The sequence below is a fragment of the Vicugna pacos genome, unplaced genomic scaffold (assembly GCF_048564905.1).
Source record: "Vicugna pacos unplaced genomic scaffold, VicPac4 scaffold_105, whole genome shotgun sequence".
Classification (NCBI taxonomy): Eukaryota; Metazoa; Chordata; class Mammalia; order Artiodactyla; family Camelidae; genus Vicugna; species Vicugna pacos.
This window is the reverse complement of record NW_027328785.1, coordinates 3,472,542-3,492,223: the sequence shown is the minus strand read 5'-3', so window position 1 is coordinate 3,492,223 and position 19,682 is coordinate 3,472,542. Positions and strand designations below refer to the sequence as shown.

At 45.9% G+C, this 19,682-nt stretch overlaps 1 protein-coding gene across 1 annotated transcript in view; it reads right to left on the bottom strand.

The window, feature by feature from the left end:
- LOC140694830 (uncharacterized) overlaps nucleotides 1-18,709 on the bottom strand; it is a 37,325-nt gene extending 18,616 nt beyond the window's left edge. Inside the window, exons 1-3 of the mRNA XM_072957882.1 lie at nucleotides 18,477-18,709; nucleotides 17,722-18,002; nucleotides 17,123-17,201 (exon numbers count right to left, since the gene is read on the bottom strand). Of these exons, the coding sequence (XP_072813983.1) occupies nucleotides 17,123-17,201; nucleotides 17,722-18,002; nucleotides 18,477-18,669 (553 nt within the window). The 5' untranslated portion in view covers nucleotides 18,670-18,709. The remainder of the gene's footprint in view (nucleotides 1-17,122; nucleotides 17,202-17,721; nucleotides 18,003-18,476) is intronic.
- Nucleotides 18,710-19,682: the final 973 nt, after the last annotated feature.

The following is a 19,682-nucleotide window of genomic DNA, read 5'->3' as shown; positions in this document are numbered from 1 at the left end:
AAACTAAGACATAAGCAGAATAATAGTTCCAGGTAGTCAGACATAATGGACATTGTGCTACCCTGAAGCACTAAGCAAAGGAATCAAAAAAAAAAAAAAAAACGTTGTTTAAGACTTCCTTTACAAACAGGAAAGTTAAGACTGTAAGAAGGTGTAACAGCGCCACCTATGGCTTAAAAGGCCTTCCTGGTTGCCTGGAAAGGTGCAACACAAAAATTGCCTGTGGATCAGAAACAAGAATCAGATAACTAAAAGCTTATGTAGCACATACTGCTCTCCTAGTCCTCATGTCTTGCACTGTAGCAAAAACCAACAGACCTGTACTAGGCCTATATTCATAAAAGTCATGTCTGTATTTTTCCAACAGGAGGTAATCTAAGTATCTTGCAAAATACTTCTCAAAGAGCCAGGAAATCATAGAAGTGTATTGAAATACAAAAACATTTATTTACATATTAAAACAGCATGAGGTTTTTTCTATTAAAAAAGCTGACATGTCAAATCAATGTTTTGATATTTTAAAACCTATTAAGAGTGCAGAAAAATAAATCAAAATTTTCTTTAATCACAAAAGAGAGAAGCTTATTCCCTGAAAATGATCAATGTGGATTTTTCTAAACTTAATGCTTCTGGTCAGAGTCCTACGAATTTAAATGTCTGAGTGTATAGTTACACGGCAGCATGAACACTGAGTTGTAACAATACACATTCTGTGTAAATAATCTTCAAGGTCGTCTGCTTAAGTCAATTTAACTAGTCCCTGTCTCAATAGAATGATACAGATTTCATTAAAACTTCATACTGCACGCACACACACACACAAAACCCTGAATCCTTGTTACTTTAAGCCATATTCATATATATCCATATTGAATATGCATCAGAAACAAGCCACCCTCTTTAGTATTCACAGTTGATCCTTCTAAACTATCTGTCATTGTGACAGCACATTTTTACTAAGCAGCTCTTGGATGCTTTGTATACAAGGCGTCTACCTCTCACAGTCAGACATGGTAAACGGCATCACTCAAATTTCACAAATGAGGAAATATACTTAAGCCATGGAAACAACGTACATATTTATCATCAGGAAAGAAAAGAGTAAAGATTTTACTTTCAATATGCACTGACAAACTTTTCCTCCATACTAAGACTACATACATAAAACAAATTCAGTCATTGTAAATTATTCTGTCAATAAGCACCACTAGAGAAAAACAAGCAACATCATTAGCAATGATTGGACTTTCAAAGCCCACTCCTATTTTGCACTATAATCATTTTTAATGTTTTGTTTTTAGTGCTTACATAGCACTAATATAAAGAAAACATAAACTATTTAAGTCATTACCTGAGAATGCAACATTTGTGAAAATGTACAATTTTAATTTATGCCACTCTGTCTCACATTCTCACTGGTGTCTCTCCTTTGAAGGCCTCATCAGGCTGAGATCGCCAAAATCGGTCATTTATGGACTCACAGGAGTTCGGGAAACCACTCAACGGGAGGCTGATCAGAGGAGAAATTGAGAATGCATCCTGTGCAGCCTGGGTTCCAGCACCGAGCTAGGCACCGCCAGCTGCGTTTGATTTGGGACAAGCTGCCCACCTCTCAATCCCTCAGCTGCAAAAAGGAGACATTGATACCTACCGTCAAACACCTGCTTTGAAGTAAAACATGAGAAAAACAGTTTAGCCTTTGGTAGGTGTCCACTCACAGCAAGCTTGGTCATTATGATGATGAGGATTACTTTTAATAAGTTAAGCTAGACCAAAAATTAGAAATCACCATAAAGGAGAAACATTTTAACTCAATAAGCATTTCCTTTTGAATGGATTGATAAAAGTTCTAATGATTTTTTTAATAAACCAAATTTTGTCCATTAATTTTAGATTTACCGGTTTATGGACAAGTCTCCAAAAAAAGAATTAGAGGCCTCTAACCTCTGAATACTAAGAAAGTAAAGTTTAAAAAAATTATGGGGGAGAGTATACCTCAGTTGAGAGAGTATGTGCTCAGCACGCATGAGGCCCTCAGTTCAGTCCCCAGTAACTCCATTTAAAAACTTTTATTTAAAAAAAAGGAGAATTAAAGGAAAAAGATGGAGGACTACAGAATTTTTTTAGAGAATCCACTCAGATTTAAGATGGGGAAAAAATATCCATTTCTCACAGGAAATCTTGAGAACTATGTAAACCGGATCTGAGTTGTCTAGTCTTTAACATTATTCATGAATTCATATTACCAAGTCTTAAAACTACCTGATAACCCACTGTGGTGATAGTGATCATAAAACCTGCCAATGCGGATCGAACTCCGGCTAGGACTGCTCTGTTCTGACATCTCTGCCCCTGAGGCCTCACCAGGCTGAGAGCACTAAATTTTGTCATTCATGAGCATCTCGTGTAAGTCTTCCATTTGTGCTTCTCAGTCTCCTCTCACCAGCCCCTCTGAGGGAAGCACTGTTATCATCTTCCCCACACGCAGATAAGGTCACTGAGGTACAGAAACCAAACCTGCTCCAGGTCACATCGGCATTAAAGGACGTCTGTATTTCTGCTGTTTTGTGATTGACAAAGGAATCTGAGATATCAATACAAGATAGACTGTTAAATAATCAAGTCTGTCAGCTCTTCACCTCAAAGAGCAGATACTATAAATTCCTGATGTAGGATGAGGCTGCCGCCACAAAATGACTCAGCTAGAAATTAATATCCAAGATGAAGCAGCGGATACACATAAATATTCATGACTGTCAACTCCTCTCACGGGTCTTGGCCCTTCACTGCCTGAATGGGGGTGAAATCCCCACCCGTGTCTGGGAGGGTAGCGTGGCTCTTCCAAGTCTCACCCAGGCTTCACAGGCTGTTTCCCCCTACAGACTGTCCTAAATGATTAAAAAGCTCACAAGATTTTTACACCAGCCAAAACTGAAAGACATTTCTGCATATGGAGCACTTTCTCAGGCTTAAACCATTTTTGCCTACACTCAGCAAGGGGGAAAAAAGAAACATGACTCTGCAAAGTCTCTTAGCCTTACCACTCACAGGAGTTGAATGGTCTCAGCACAAGATGACCCTTCACATTACAGGATGAGAACAAAATAAAGCCGCCCCAACAACAAGCACTCCCAGAGACAGCGCTCAGCAGTCTTCTGCACACTCACGGTTGTGCAGCCCTCACCACCATCTATTTCCAGAACACTTCATCACCCCAATAGAACACCCCTGTCACTAGCAGTCACTCCACAACCCCCCTCCACCCAGCCCCTTGCAACCATCATCTGCTCTCTGCCACTGCATGAGCCAATTCTGGGCATTTCTAAGATCACTGAAATCAACAATATGTGGCCGTTTGTGTCTGGTTCCTTTCAGTTAACGTGCTGTTATCAAGGCTTTCCCATGTTGAAGTGGTATCAGCATGCCTCTTTTTTTTTGAAAATGTTAAACTTTATTAGAAGGTGGTAAATACTATCAAAAATAGTTAGAGTGGGGTATAAGGGGTGGGGTTTCAAAGGGAAAAGGCCGGGTTGAGCAGTCAGGGTGGACTACCCAGAGCAGATGGCTTTTTTCATATTCCCCTTTATTTATTTTTTCTTTTTTATTCACTCTTATGTCTGAATAATATTCCACTAAATGGAGATACTACATTTTGTTCTTTCATTCAGCAGCTATATATGGACGAGGTCCAGAAGAATGAGTGTAAGTGGTGGCTAGCAGGGATGGTGGCTAGCAGGGATGGCATTTAAGCAAAGGGCAAGATGTGCTTTCAAAAACACAAAGTGAACAATCAGAGGCACAAGGAAATTCAGCGCGTTTCTGAGAAAGTGCATGGTTGCTTCAGTAGGACTGCCATGCAGGGCTGTGGGGGATAGTGACAGGAGACACAGTGAGGGAGTCACCTGAGAATATTCCCCACTGCAAGCAGCTCAGCCAATTCTCCTCCCTCATCCTGTATTTTAGAGACATTTTTGCTAGCTTTTCTCTTATTTCAAGTAACAGTACTTTAGTTACACATCTGATCATCTGCATCAGACCACATTAGCTCCAAGCCACAGAAAATCATTCACTGACCGGAGCAGCTCCAAGACATAACATTGATGGACCAGGGAGTCCTGCAGCATCCCATCCTGCAGGCACAAACCACACATGTTCCCTGGTGATGTCCGGAAAGTAAAATGCATGGAAATATCTCACTGCTGCTGCACGACATCTGCCCACAAATTGCCCCCAAATCATGCTGGCACAGCACTACTCAACCCTCGCACTACCCCAAAAAAAAAAAAAAAAAAAGAGAGAGAAAAGAAAAGAAAAGAGAAGAAAAGAAAAGAAAAGAAAATATAAGAAAAGAAAAGAATAAAGCTAAGAAAGCAAATTTAGGCTCTTCCATTGAAAACCAGCAACCATCACTGCCAGTATCTGAGCTGGAATGATCCTGACTTCAAAAACCACTGTGCAGTTACTATTCAAATGTGACAGACATATATGTATTTCACTTAGATGATATTACAATAGGATTTTTCTTTTCAAAATTTCCAGTTGCAACAATAGCACAAGAAAGTTTATGTTTCATTTTTTAAAAAAAATCAATTATTTTCCACTTTGTTAATTTTGAATCTATTATTATTTTATAAAGGGAGCTATGCTGCACACTATAAACCAAATATCTGGCTTCTGCAAACAAGACCTATATGACTTCACTATTTCAGAGCAAGCTTTAATGATGCTTTCAAATTGGGGGCGCTCACTAACAGCTCTTTAAATACTGTCAAAGATGTGCTATTATGTAATGCAAAGGGTCTACCTACACATCAACTCAGAAACCAAAGAAACTACACGAAAGCCTTAGTTTATCATTTTAAAATATTCCTATTATTTTGAATATTAAATTTCTTAAAAGATAAGATATTTTTTGAGAAAGACATCAGTTGTATTAAAATTCCTCTCACCAAGAAAGCAATCTTTATCAAGAATTACTACCCCTATGAAAATCCAAAAGACAGGACGTTTCTAGCTAAGTTAACTTACAGATCTCAACACAAGCCTAAATCCTATCTGCTCTCACTTGAACGAGCCCAGCAAAGTCCTGGGCTACTCTGGAACTTAGCTCTTCTGTTCCATATGTTGGCAGAGCTAAGATCATCACACAAGGCAGGGAAGGAGAGAAGAGGTAAGTCCACCTGGCGGCCTCCATCTGTTTACTTCCAGCCACAAGGTGTCGCTAGAGCGACCCCGCTAACAAGCCCTCCACACAAGGAAACCCGGCATCCACTCTGCCCCTGCGGTCCCCAAGCAGTCCCGACGCCCCTCTCCCACTGGTGGCCTCCGAGCCTGTGAATGGTCTTCTAATGACCCTCCCAGTTGGTGACACCCTCCCCCTCTTCCCCGCTACACACACACACACACACACACACACACACACAGCCAAGGCAGCCTTCCCAAAGCACAAATTTGATTACATCTCCCCCACTTCAAACCCATCAGAGGCTCCCTGGTAGAGTTCTAGCCCCACCCCCGACCCTGCTTGTCCATCCTCACCTCAGTACCAGGTCCCCAGTGACCTCAGGGGCCCCGTGACCTGCTGCTACTTCCCACTAGCCTCCAGGCTCATTTTAACTGTTTGTCAAGGAAGTCTTCCTTCCCTCCAACCTCCGCACTTTGGATTAGGGGCCCTGCTGTGTTAATAAAACATTTTAATCTAAGTCAACTTCTGACACTGCTAAGCTCTCAAGAAGAAAGTACATTTTGCTTACTACTGTGGGTCCACCCCCTCTCCCCTAGACACTCAGAATTGCGTGTGTTGTGAATAAAAGAATGAAGGGTTGGGACTCAAAAGGACAGGCAGAGCTGCTCTCCTAAGGGTCACTTCCTGCTGACACCCTTCACTGCCTCTTCTGTGTCAGTTCTAGTAAAAACCAAGCTCCTCCAAAGCCCTCCACCCCTAGGCCCTCTCCAGTGTCCTTCAAAGCAGGGTCACCCACCACCCTGGACCACACAGGGCAGTCTCCCCGAGTCCCCACCCCACAAGCCTCCAGGCCTCTACCCGGGCTGCTCCTGCCACCTGAGTCACCCTCTTGATTCCTTCCCCTGGCTGACTCTTACTCTGTCCCCAGAACTGAATGTAGAGCCAATTTCTTCCAGGAAGTCCTCCCTGATGATGTCCTTTAGCTCTTGGCTGGGCTCCATCTACAGCAGCACTGCTTGGCGACCAACTGGTATTTGTCCACCTGCTCCTATGAGACCATGACCTCTTGGAGGCCACGTGGGAAAAAGGAGTGAGGTGACAAGAGGGGTGGGAAGAGCAAACAGGAAAGTCGCAGCTCAAGTCCCAAATTCAAGGATTCTGTTTCAGATAAAAAGAATAAACTGTTTCATACGTGTGTCATTTGGCTATGATTTTTGTGGCTCATGGAAAACAAGAGCTTGGTGTTCAAGCCTGAAATCCAAGTTACATGCAAAGAAATGTATATATTCATATCCAAAGGAAACCAGAGCTGCTCAACAACACTTTGCAGTTAAAATCCAAAGGAACTTTGATAAAGGCAATCTCCCTCTCTCTCTTTATTTTTATTTATTTATTTTTTTTTGGTATCATATAGCTTTAGAAGTATTTGTATAACTAAGTGATGGCTACAGCCTATGATTCTGCACTGGAGTGTTTGGGGCTAAGGAAGCCCAGATTACATGCACTGTGTAAATGCAATCACACCAACACAATGACAGGCGCCCTAGTGGCTGAGCTGAAGTTCCAAAGCAGAGAACCTTATGTTGGAAGACAGCTCTCAGTAGAAAGTAAGAAATGCAATGTTCTGTACTCAATTTCATTAGCTTTATGAGCCATTAACAGATAGTATGTCTTGTCTAATGAAACCCCAAAATATATTGTCATCTTCGATTTTCTCCATCTGACTGTTTTATGCTAAATTTGGATATCAAACCCTCACTCCATACGGAAAGCTCAGGCCTTAGCTGCAGCACAGTTACATCCCGTGGAAGAAAGCCGATCAAGGGAGAACAGGAGAGTTTCCCTTCAGAAGCTGCTAAGTGTGGTTTTGCACCTGTATGTCATTTACAACCACGCCATCGTCAAAGGAATAAGACCTTACATCTGTGGGGCAAAAAGCACTGCGGTGGTTCCGAACCATGAAAGAACACTGAGCTTTGTGCAGCAGTCCTGAGACACTTAAAGCGTACTTTCTCTGAAAGGCTCCGAAACTGACTCACTTCACCATTTCAGGTACAACCGGAATTAGTAGAGAGAACATGCCCTTGAAGTCTGACAAGGCCCTGCTGGAATCCTGCTACAGCATTTACTAGCTGCTAAATGAACCAATTCCTTAAACCTCTGAGGAGGCTTCCCAATCTTCAAAACGGGGCTGCCACCGCCCACTTGGGAGGCATGGATGTGAATGCAACACGCAAGTAGGGCGGCCGACTGGTACGTGACACGGGACCTGGCTAGTTTCCCTCCGCTGCCCTTCTCCCCCTTTAAACTTGCACTGTTCCCCCTGGTAAGGGTGAAGCCCCAGGAACAGACTGCCCGATTCTTCTGTATATCCCCGGATACATACCTTACCCTTAGGAGGTCAGAAAAACAACTGCCTCCTCCCCAGTCACTATCAATATTCTTAAGAGTCTGGGTTTTTTTAACTCTATGTTTCAGGGAGACTATTCAAGAATTGTTCAACCACCGTTCTCCAGGTTGGCTCCTCTCCCAACGCCCATCCCTTCTTACCTCAAATCTTCTGTCTGATTGCCTTTTGTTCGTGGGAAAGAGAGTCCGCTAGGGTGCGGACTCCCTAGGCCTCCCTCCCTTCATCACAGGAGAGTGTGACTACATTCTCCCAACTCCCCACTCCGACTCCAGCTTCTGAGGAGTTTCCCCTTCTGGACCCTGCAGCCTCTGGATCGTCCCAAGACGCGCACACGTGGCCAAAACCCTCTCTTCAGATTTCTTCCTGTGTGGCCCTGCCCACCCCCCAGAACCTTAAGGATAAATGCCATTGCTCTGAAAATCACAAACGCCGCTGACTGACACACCAAAGCTGCATGGTCCGGGCTTTCCTCCAAACCAGGCACAGCCCTGCCCCCCCTCAGACACAGTCTGCACCTCTTGAGATGAGCTGATCCACTTGCACGGCTGTGAACACCAGCTAAGAATGACGAATCCCAATGTGTATCTCTAGTCCGGCTCCTTCACCTGAGCCCCAGGCTCATAGACACGAGTGCCTCTTGGAAGTCCTAACTTGGATGACAAATGGCATCTTAAAAATGCCATATGTCAAAAAAAAGGCCTTATGTCCACCATTTACTTTAGACTTCGATTCCTGGCAGGTACCTCCCAGGCTCCCCATTTTAGTAACAGCCCCAGCACCCACCTAGGTGTTTGAGGTCACATTCAATTTCCACTGTTCCCTCCACCTGGCCCTGCCCTGGAATCAGTCTTGTTATTTCTGTCACTAAGCCAGTCTCAAGTCTGGTTCTGCAGGGAGCACGATGGAAACCCACAAGCTCACAGCAAGGTGCACTGAGTCACAGTCCTCCGAAGGGAGTTCCCTGGAGGGGGAGGCATCTCCTGCTGCCAGTCACCTCAGAAGGCACTGGATTCTCACAAAGAAGGACCAGAAGAAGGGACTCAAGGATCTCCCGTGATCTGAGGTTTGAAGGGCCCGAGGTCTGGGGGAGCTCCTAGTTAGCTGACACTCCTGTCAGTGAGCAGATGAGGATGGTAGGAACCCAGGCAAGTCTGTTCTCGCTCCGACCCCTTTTCTCTCGGGAGCCACGGGAAAGGCCAGTTTCCAGGGCACAGACCGGCCATCACAGATCCCAGCCTGCATTTGCCAACCCAGACAGCCTAGACTCCTACTTGCGACTCTTACTTCTGTTCTGTTCCCCCCCAGAATGTGATGGACTCTTTCAGAAAGTCTGGACTGTCTCAAGCGAGACCAAGTCAGTGAAGGATGAAGTGTCCACATTTGGACCAGAGCATGAAAGGAGAAACAAGGCCTCATGTACAGCATGACGGTGGTGGCCAAGCCCTTTCCCTGGGTGAGATGAACCAGGGTCGGGGTGAGAATGCAAGGTCCCTTCACGGCTGACAGGGGTGTTGGAGACTCACTACCGCAAAATAACCACACGGCCGTCAGTGGTGGACATCAGCTGCAACAGACACAGAGTCAGCTATTTACTGCCAAAAAGGGGTAAAAGTAAAGGCCGGTGCAGGGAGGCCTGCACGGCTGCTGAGGCAAACCACAGACCTGGCTCTGAATGCCCACTGGCTGAAGCAGAGAGGAAGCTACGGTCCCCTTTAGCGGTCCCTGTGTCCACCAGATCCAAGTGAACCAGTTACTTAGGACAAGGCAATGTTTTCCTGATACTTAGAAAAACCAGCCTCATAAAGGGAACAAAAGAGTGGCATGGTTTTAGGCCCGCTCCTGCCCCTCTATGAATGCAAAGTAAAGTAAATGGCACTGGGAAGGTGAATGCAAAAAAAAAAAAAAAAAAAACAAAAAACCGGTGACTGCTTCCTCCAACAGCGTCCCCTGCAGCTGCTCACCCCCGAGCCGGCCACTTCCTCACCAGTGACCGCCGGCCAGGAAGCGCCGTCACGCACGTCACACAGCAACAGCCAGGAACCATGTGCCGAGCACGTTTGTGTAAAAGCCAGAATCAAGCAAGGTGCTGCAGAATTTGACTTTCCAAGTTTAAATACTCCATGAAAAAAATCCCTCAGCAGCCGCCTAAATCAATTCGCATCTCACTTCTTCAAAACAAATAAACAAAATTAGTAAGAGAGCATTTGTTACCAAATATAAGGACGAACTAACAGGTTCCTCAAAGCAAGGACTTTAACAGATATCAAACTCCAGTGGGTGATGTGCTAACATAGCAAAAATTCCAAAAAAGTAGAAAATAAGATGACTAGGATAATATACGAATCATGGCAACTGTTAAGTTTTTGCTTTTTATAGCGATGGAGATGGCACAGAGGGCGATCTGGCTATTCCAATGCAGGCTGTGCACAGCCCACATTTTCAGACCCAACAACATGCTCACGGGGTGGTATAAGGGAAAAAGGAAAATAGAAAAAGGAATAGAGGAACAGCCAAAATTAGAAACACACGAGAACAAAAATGACTTTGACAGCATTTACAAGAAATTACCTCAGTGTGATGAGGACAGGGACGCAGGGACGGTGAGACCCACCCTCACCTCCTGATCCATTGAAGGCAGGGGCCTGAGGGGAGCGATGCTGCCGGGGGACCCCAACGTGGTCAGCGCCCCAAACCAAAACTTCACCTAGATGCGTGTAGACAGCTTTTGAGCTACAAAATGTGGTCGCATTTCAAGCTGGAAACTTTACTCACTCCCACCAAGAGGAACAGTGGAGAATTAGGTTCTGCTCCTGAACCAAAGCATTGTTTAAAAAATTAATGACTGTGTAAAAGCAACAATGGAGTAAAAGTCACTGGAGGAGAACGTGCTTGACCCGAGCTCACTGGCCACGTTATCTCACTGACCTTCAGATGCTGGCTGAGCCCTTATGGTACCAGAACAGACAGACCCACCAGGAGGGAGGTTTAATGCGCTGCTGTATTTTGATGCCGGCAGCCATGCCTGGTACACGAGGTTCTGGGTAAACAATGGTGACAGTGTCAACCACTATGGGCTAAGCACACATCCAGCTACTCCGCCAAATCCCAAGGGCAGACTTCAAAAGGCAAAAACAAGCTGGCATTCTCTGTTGGCTCTGCAGAATCAGAGCCAAGCAGTTGCTGAGCAAAAATGTCACCAGTGCCTCCTATGACAAAATAGGAGGCACTGGCGTGGGGCTGGGGCAGGGCTCCAGGCTTCCACTGATCACCCACCAGTCTGTCCAGGGGGTGAAGGAGGTCCCTGCTTTCATTGCACCGATGCACCTACCTTGAATGACGCCTTAGGACTCAACAGGAGGTGACAGGTGAGGTGAACGGAGCCAGCCTTGGTGTAGCACGGTTCTGGCAGCTATGCCCTCAGCAGTGCCCAGTTTCCTAAACCTGACACCTCATCTCCAAGGAGCAGAAGTGTAGTGTGGGCATGTAGATCACAGGGCCCTGTGAGGACAAGTACAGATCATGGCCACGACATGCCTCTCCCCTTCCTTAAGCCATAGAGGAATGTCCGGGGAGGAAGTGAAAATTATTCCAGAGCCTGCCAGGCACCACACGCAGGTGGGACACGGATCCCCTGTGTCTGTCATTCACAGGACTGGTGTGGATTTTCTTTTTATCAATTCTCTGGCATCTTCTCCTCCATCTTACCAACAACAGGAAAGTAGAATCTGACCTTAGAATCACAGAGAATCACAGAGCCCCTCCTGCACAGCGGGCCCGGCAGCACGTGCCATGTCCTCCGACCGTCACCTGTGGGACCGCCATGAGCGCTCTCCAGACTCAAGGCCCGAGGCCGTAGGCCGGGGGGACACAGCTCACCTCACTCTCCCCAGTAAAGGGGGACCACCTCTCAGCAAAGACGTCTCACCCTCTTCTGCCCGAGGGACAGCTTGAAAGATACACAGGGAAACATAGTAGAGGGTGAGGGGTTAGGCAGCCCAGAAGTGATCGTCTGCACTTCCAAGGCAGAGTGGGGCCTTTGACCTAATCACAGGGACAAAGTGAGGACGAATTTTTCCCTGCTGTGTCCCATACACCGTGACACGCCTTTCCCTGCGTAAGGAGCTAATTCGGAAGCCCCTGGCAGTGTTTCTGATGTCCTAACTTGGCATGGTGGCTGTCAGGCAGGGGAGAGGGCCTGAGCCGTGCTGGTGCTGGGCCTGGGAGGCAGGAGACATCGGCTCCACCCTGAGCTCAACCAGCACCTCGTTCTGCGTCTCGGGATTCAGAGTCTCATTTATAAGCAAAGGGATGAAACTGTCCCAGGACAGGCTGTCCAACAGGAATGAAATGAGAGTCATGTAAATAATGTTTCCCAGTTGCCACGTTTAAAATGTAACAAAAAAAACCAAGTAACTGATTTTAAGAACAGACCTTACTTATTCTACTGTATGTAAAATACTATCATTTTGACGTGTAATCAATATAGAAAGTAACAAGATAGTTTATATTCTTTTTACTAGACAAGTTTCAGCGTCTGATGTGCATTTGACTTACAGCACATCTCAGCTCAGACCGGCCTCCTCCCCAGCACTACTAACATCAGTAGCTGTGGCTACTCTATTGGACAGCAACTCCAGGGGTCCCCCCAAGTGTCCTGGCTGAAAAGGGGGAGTAAGTGTCCACACTAACCCTAAAAGGATCTCTCTGAAACAAAGGCGGATTTAGTTTTAAACGTCTGAAAACCGGCGGGCTACACCTCCTTCCCGCCTTGGCTACAAGAAAGCCCTCCTCCTTGATGATCCCATTCTGGATGTAGGGAAGCAATCTGTCACACAGCCAGGGTGGCCCGGCCTTCAGGTTGACTTGCCTGCTGTCTGTGTCCAGTCCCACGAAGTCCTCCTTCTCAAATAGGATGTAGAGGAGGGGGGTCTTCTCCCCAGAATTTTCGGGGTCCCCATCCAGCCACTTGGACTTGGGCAAGATGAAGAGTGACTCAGTGAAGTCGTCGATCCTCTTCTCCACCACCCGCAGTCCTCGTAGATTGAAGGCCACGTCGGTGTGCGGCTGCTCGGCCACCTCCCCATACAGCACAAAGACAAAGAGCTGAGAGTCGTAGAGCGTGGTGCCATACAGCTCCTCTGTGCGTGGAGCTTCTAGAAGGTCTTGGCCAAGAGGCAGTCAGTAATGGTGACAAGGCCCATGACATTGCGGTGGGTCTGGAAGTCACTCCATCCATTCTCGGGCGCATAGAGATACCTATAGTAGATACAGAGTGCCCACTGGGAGCCGCACGGTCTGATCTGGCTCACCAAGGAGATTCCATTATAGATGCAAAAGAAATTCTCTAAGATGATCCCCACGGGTTGGACCACAATCGGGAGAGTCTGGTGGTCCTCAGCGCACTGCACATAGTCAGGGGCGTTCATGTTGCAGGCCCTGCCGAGAAGGGAGGGTAAATCGATGTACATACTGTGCTGTGGGCTGCGGGCCTCACTGGGATGCGGCGACCTGGTGTGCACCAGCCAGAAGGCAAGGGAAGTCCAAGCAAATCGGGGATAATTTTGTCCTCAGCATCTGCACATGGCTACTGAAGCTCAGATCACATTACCCAGCTTTTGGTCTAGGCTTCCATCCCCTGCAGAAAAGGATCATTTCTTGTTTTCTGTTTCCAAGCACCTAGGCAGGCCCTGATGCAAAGTCGGTGCTCAAAACTGCTGAATAAATGAATGAATAAAGGAACTGCTTCCCCACCCCTCAGCAGGATATAATGCAAAGAACCATAGTAGGATCAAAATATCTGGATTTCAACGCCAATTTATTTGAACTCCTAAGGTGCAGAATAATGGGTAAGAAAACTTGCTTTGGGGAGGAGGGTACAGTTCAGTGGTAGAGCACGTGCTTAGCATGTTCAAGGACCTAGGCTCAATCCTCAGTACCTCATTTTAGAAAAATGAAACAAATAAATAAACTTAATTAACCCCCTCAAAAAATATTTTCTCCATTCAAAATTCAGAAAAAACCACCTTGCAATTGACACAACATTGTAAACTTGACTATACTTCAATTAAAAAAAAACTTCTTGCCTTACAAGAATATATCTGGATTATGGAAGTTTGCAAATGTAAAATGCCTAGGGTACCACCTGCATAAGAAGAAGGAACTGTACAAATGTACTATCCCTCATTTATGAGCTATTTTTCCTTTGGGGAGATTATAACCTCTCAGAGATATTTTTCTCATATTAAAAAAAAAAAGAAAAAGTAAACATTACCTGATTCTCCATACTGCTGAAGAATCAGATAACCCTATGAAAGCATCTGACCCACAGAGTTTATTCAATAAATGTTTGTTGAATGAATGAATAAACAAGCAAAGTGAATGCTGCTCCCTGCCACAGACCATCATAATGGTACTGCTTGGAAATGCCAAGCCCACGTTCCACCCAAATCTTCACTAACCACGTGGGTGACCTGGGCAGACCTGTGTGCTTCTCTCAACACCAGTTTATTCATAAATAGAAATGAGGGCAATAATACAAACCTAAAAGGGTTAGTGAGTCACGAATGAATAGTACCCCAAATTTGCAAGATGGAACTATTAAAGAAAATTGGGCAAAGAGTCCATAGGCCCTCTCCATATTATCTCTTACAACTACATGGGAATCTACATTACATCTAAAAATAAAAAGTCTATTATTTTAAAGAGGCTATTGAGTTTAAATCAGCTCACCGTCTCAAATAAGGAACACACAGTACAAATAAGAGAATGCGCAGCCCATGAGATGCACTCAGTAAATATTCCCACTGAACCCACTGGTCCCTCCAAATTCAGAGCATGAGGATGTGTCCTCGTGGCCAGAGGCCACTGCACCTGAAGCTAAAAAAGCTAATGGTCCCCACTTTCAAAAGCCCCTGCCACCAACCTAGGTCTAATTTTGTATTTGTAATTTTTTTTCTTTTTATAAAATAGAAATCCCCAATTGCATAGCCTTCAGGTCACCAAAACCTGACCACAGAGATCATGATGGCAACCCTCCTTGGTGAAACAATAAAATGAAAAGCCATTTCCACAAGACCTCTGTGTAAATCTACTAGGGAACTTCATCCTGGACTGAGAGGAAGAGGACTGGGGAGGAGGGGGCAATCTGAGGCACACAGACCCATGGGCCACCTGTCCCACGATGGACATTACACTCAACCCTCACCCTCCAGGAACTTCAAAATACACACAGACAGAGTGATGTGGACAATATATATGTATTTTTAAAGAAATTCCGACTCTCTAGCAGGTCTTGTATCTACCGAGACACAAATGGCTTATGTGTATAATGTTTCACAAAAGCCTTAAAACATTACCACCCCAACTTGACACATTAAGAAACTAGGGATAGAGGTTTATCACATTGTGCAAGATTAGAGAGATGCCACATCAGACACTGTATTTAAACCCAAGTCTTTGCTCCAGTGCTCACACAAGAAAGTGTGACATACTGCCCCTTTCCTGCCCTCTCCCTGCAATAAATCTCTGAAGAGTCTTTTCTGTGCCACGTGGAATCACAATCACGTCAATTTACCACAAAGAGCTATGTGACTCCTTGGAGGACGTGTCAAAATCTAAAGGGTTGTGATGGGAGGAGAGATTTGAATTTTCTGTTTCTCAAAGGAAACATGGCTTTAAAAGAAACTGAAAAGCACTTATCTAGTCTAAGCCTTCATTGTGCAGAGAAGGAAATGGAGGCTCAGAAGAGATGAGGAAAGGGACTTATTAACAAATATTGCCTCAGTGCAGCACCAAGCCAGCCCTGGGCCCTTCTGGGGGAGTACCTGGAAGGCCCAGGAAAATGATTGTTAGAAAAAGGAAAGAGAAGAAGCATACAAGGCCCTGTCTCTACACCACCATACCATGAAGTTCCACCAAATTATCCAGTATTGGGTGCAGCCAAAATTTAGGTGGGCTAAAGAGGTTATAGAAACCTGGAAGTCTCAACCATCGTGGAAATTCCAACATTTACTGTTTTTTTCCAAGTTCAAGCATCAGTTCAGTGGGCGCTCCATACGAGGGACTACACGAGGCCTGGAGTTCTCCCAAATACAGATCTCTATTATCACGTGTGCAAACCACACACAGGCCCACCAGAAGAAAAACGCCCACACATAAGATGGAACTACTGAAACAGAAAAGAGCCAACCAGCATATATTGCTAGCAAAAACGGTGCTGCTAGAAATAGACTCATGGACATAGAAAGCAAACTGTTGTTAGCAGGCAGGAAAGGGAGGATTAACAGATACACATTAATAAATATAAAATAAATGACAAGGACCTACTATATAGCACAGGGTACTATTTTCAATTTCTTGTAATGAGTTGTACTAAAAACAATCTGAAAAACATTTATATACATATGCATAAGCTTATAACTGAATCTCTGCTGTACATCTGAAGCTAACATGGTAAATTTACAACACTTCAATAAAAAATAATTTTATATAATAAGTAAAAATAAAAGCAACGCCATAAAAAAAAAAGTAAAAGAACACGGTAATCCCCTTAGCTGTAGGTGGTGGAGAACTCTGCAAGCACCAAGTCCACTCGAATACTCCAGCACTGGCGGTCACTCATTCTAACCATCAGAGAATCACTTGGCTTCTACGAGGTTACTTTTCTCTTCAGTGAAAGGCTACAGTTGCATCTAATGATGTATTGAATCTCATCATTCACAAACCCAAGAATTAATGAGGATTTCCCATAGGCCTGGCTCTGGACAGATGAAAAGATAGGGTCCCAGATATATTCATGTGTAGAAGAAGTTTATGCCATAAAGACATTAATTCTTCCTGCTTTGATAGACAGATTCATTGCAATTCTGATTAGAATTCCTCCCAGATATTTCATGGAATGTAACAAGTTAATTTATGGTCAGGAACAGCCAAGAAACTTCTTTAGAACCACCACTGGGAAGGGGTGGATAGGTCATGCATTTCAACTGGTCTTTCTGATGTGATGAAAACGTTCTGGAATAATAATTTTTGCACAAATGTGAATATGCTAAAAGCTGCTGAATTGTAACATTCAAGTGGGTGGACTTCATGGTGTGTGAACAATATCACAATAAAGCTGTTATATGAAAAAATCCTTCTTGCCAATTATTTTTCCCTCTATACTACTAGTCTGTCCCACAATTTAAGTAAAACAAACAAACAAAAAAAACAAAACAAACCAGATTTTGCCAGGAGCTCTTTAGGAGTGCAATGTCCCTGGGTCTCCAACGCCTCAGGTTGTGCTGTTCCTGTTAACACACAATAGCTGGGCTGGACTAGTTAGGGACTATAAGTATCTTTTTAAGATCGACGGTCTCACGTTTCACCCTGGGAGAGTGAATGATGGAGGATGAGACAACCTCATGCCTTCAGCTCATTTTTAACTGAACCAAGCCCTGCTTTCACCACTGTAATCCCTCTCAGTATAAAAACATGTGACATCAACAAGCACCGCCATCATAACACCTGAAAGTGTTCAAGGTACATACCTGGGGCAGAAATCCTGATCAAGGAGACAGAAGCTCCCTCAGCACTGCCGCTCCCTTTTCCCGACTCCACCAGGAGAAGCTGGGAGTTACAGCCGCGGGCTCTCAGCCTGGGGAGCAGCGCCCACGCCGCTAATCTGGACCTCAGGGATCGGGAAAGGGAGAGGAAGGCAGCCCCGGGGTCGCGGGGCAGGGAGAGCGGGGTGGGGGACGCGGGCTGCAGCCCCGCTCGGAGGCCAGCCCCTGCCCAAGCCGCCCGCCCCGTCCGGGTGTGCAGACCCCGCCCGCCCGGGACACAGCCCGCCCAGTGGTGGGGACGGGTCGGCGGCCTAGGAGAGGAAGCCCGGGAGGGGAGGACTCGCGGGCGGGAGAGGGGAAGCGGACGCCAGCCGCGGACTGAGGGGAGCCCGGCTGGGCCAAGAGGCGGCAGGGGCACACCTGGCCCTGGACAGCTGTGGCCGGGGCGCCGGGGCAGGTGGCGCGGGCAGAGGGGTCTGGCCCGAGGAATCCAGCTGAACACACACTGACTGGCGCCCTGGGGGGCTGTGACACGCCGACCGCCCTCCCGCAGCCGCCTCACCCCTTTCCCGATATCCCCTCACCTTGCACTTCCACAGCCAGAGGCCCCGGCCCCAGGCAGTAGCCAAAGGCCTACAGGGCGACAGAGCTGAGAAGTCATTGGGGCCGATCCCCGGCTCGGAGCTGGAGCTTCCAACCCGCGGTCCAGCTGGCAGCAACTGCGCATGCGCAGGAGGGCCAGCGATCCGCTCTGGGTCCTGAGAGAGAAGGGGAACCGAGGGAGGGAGAATAGGGGAGGAGGAGGGGAGGCGGGGAAAAGTGGAGGGAGACACATGGACAGGAGGAGCAGAGGGAAGGCAGTTATCTGGAATTGGGAGGGGAGTAACAGAGATGGGGAGAAAGCGTTTTACCTCTTGTGGCACCCCGAAGGAGGCAGCAGTCCTGCCTATACACCCTTCTCTTACCCGTCATTGCCCACAGCTCATATTTTACGTCCCTGGCCCAGCCCTCCAGCTAAGGTCTCTGCAGAAACCCTACGGGTATCATACCCGTTGCCCCCACAAGGAGCTAGGTTTACTGTTGCTCAGGGAACCAAGCACCCGCAGGTGTTGTTTCTCAGAACTACCTTGGGAAGAGTACATATTCCCCTTTTACACGCTGGGAAACAGGCAGGCACGATCTCTGCCTTAGCTCCACTGTCCCAAATGTTGGGCTGGCAGGGAGCGGGAGGTAAAATGTCAGAGCCCCAGAAGGAGCAGACTGCCTGAGTGTTGGTGTAGAGTCCCCATCCCTCCTGGGTAAACCACACCCCAAACTCAGGGAATAATCAAGGGCTCACCGTAGGCCCCTGTGTGTGGGAGAGCTGCCCTCAGTCCCAGTGTCCAACTTGCTAGGTAGGTAGAAGTGTTATTGAGTCCAAATTCATTCTCCTCAGTGCAGGACAGGCCAGTAAGTTGGGAGACCAAGTGTTGGGGCATGGAATAGCAAGTTTCTGTAGACCTAGATGGCAAACTAATGTCCTGGAAAACCATCTCCCCAAGTCAGAATTCAGGCTGCTTTCCTATGTGCTTGGTTTTTGCAAACTTCTTGGTGTAGGAATTCCTTCTTGTTAGAATCCTTTTCTTCTTGCAGCTATCTCCCTGGGTCAGATCCCTGTAAACCTCCAACAAAACAAACGTTATTTTCTATTCTGCAACGTGTTATCTTTATATGATTGGAAAAGTGTTAAATACCCTTAAAGGTCAGAGCCTTCAGAATAGGCTCTCCTGTATATTTTAGGCTCTAGGCAACATTGTTTTACAAGCAAGAAGAAGCCTAGGAGACAGAGCACAGGGTTAAATTCAAAAGAACAGATCTAATATGGAGTCAGATTTCTTCTTTTCTATTACTGTGGCAGAAGCCACTTGAGGATTTAAATCCCTTAAAGTTAAAAATAAGTAAAACTTTAAAGGAATTTACATACATTGGTGGGAACTTGCATAGCATATCTGGAAAAGCACACAAAGGATTGTAAACATTGGCATCTCCAGGGAGGCGTGTAAGAACAGAGGATGAGGGAAAACTTCTTTCACTTGAGTATTTTTTGCTCTGTTTGAATTTTTTTAACCATATGCATATATTTCTTTTTCAGTTAAAATAAATGTGTAATGGAGCAAAGGAGTAACTAGTTCAGCAAATACAGCAGCCATAGACTCACTGAGTCATCATTTTCGATTTAAGCCAGGAAGCATTGATTGTCTCTCTCCTATGTGCCCAGTGCTGTTTTAAAACTTTTTTATATTTTTTTTTATAAAATAATAACATGCTATCCCTCACCCCTGCTCAGGGCTGGTGGGAAACCAACTGAGTTTTTATTGAGTTGTTTTCCAAGGAGTAGAGATGAGTTATAAACAGAACACAACTTCAGGGCAAAACAGGCGGACTGGTTTTCCAGCAGGCCAGATAGCGATGACGGGTTTTCAATAGAGGCGCACAGAGGCTGAGAGAGAAAGCCTCCAGGACCCTACAGAAAGCTGCCCACAGTGCCTTCTCCATGGCACTACTG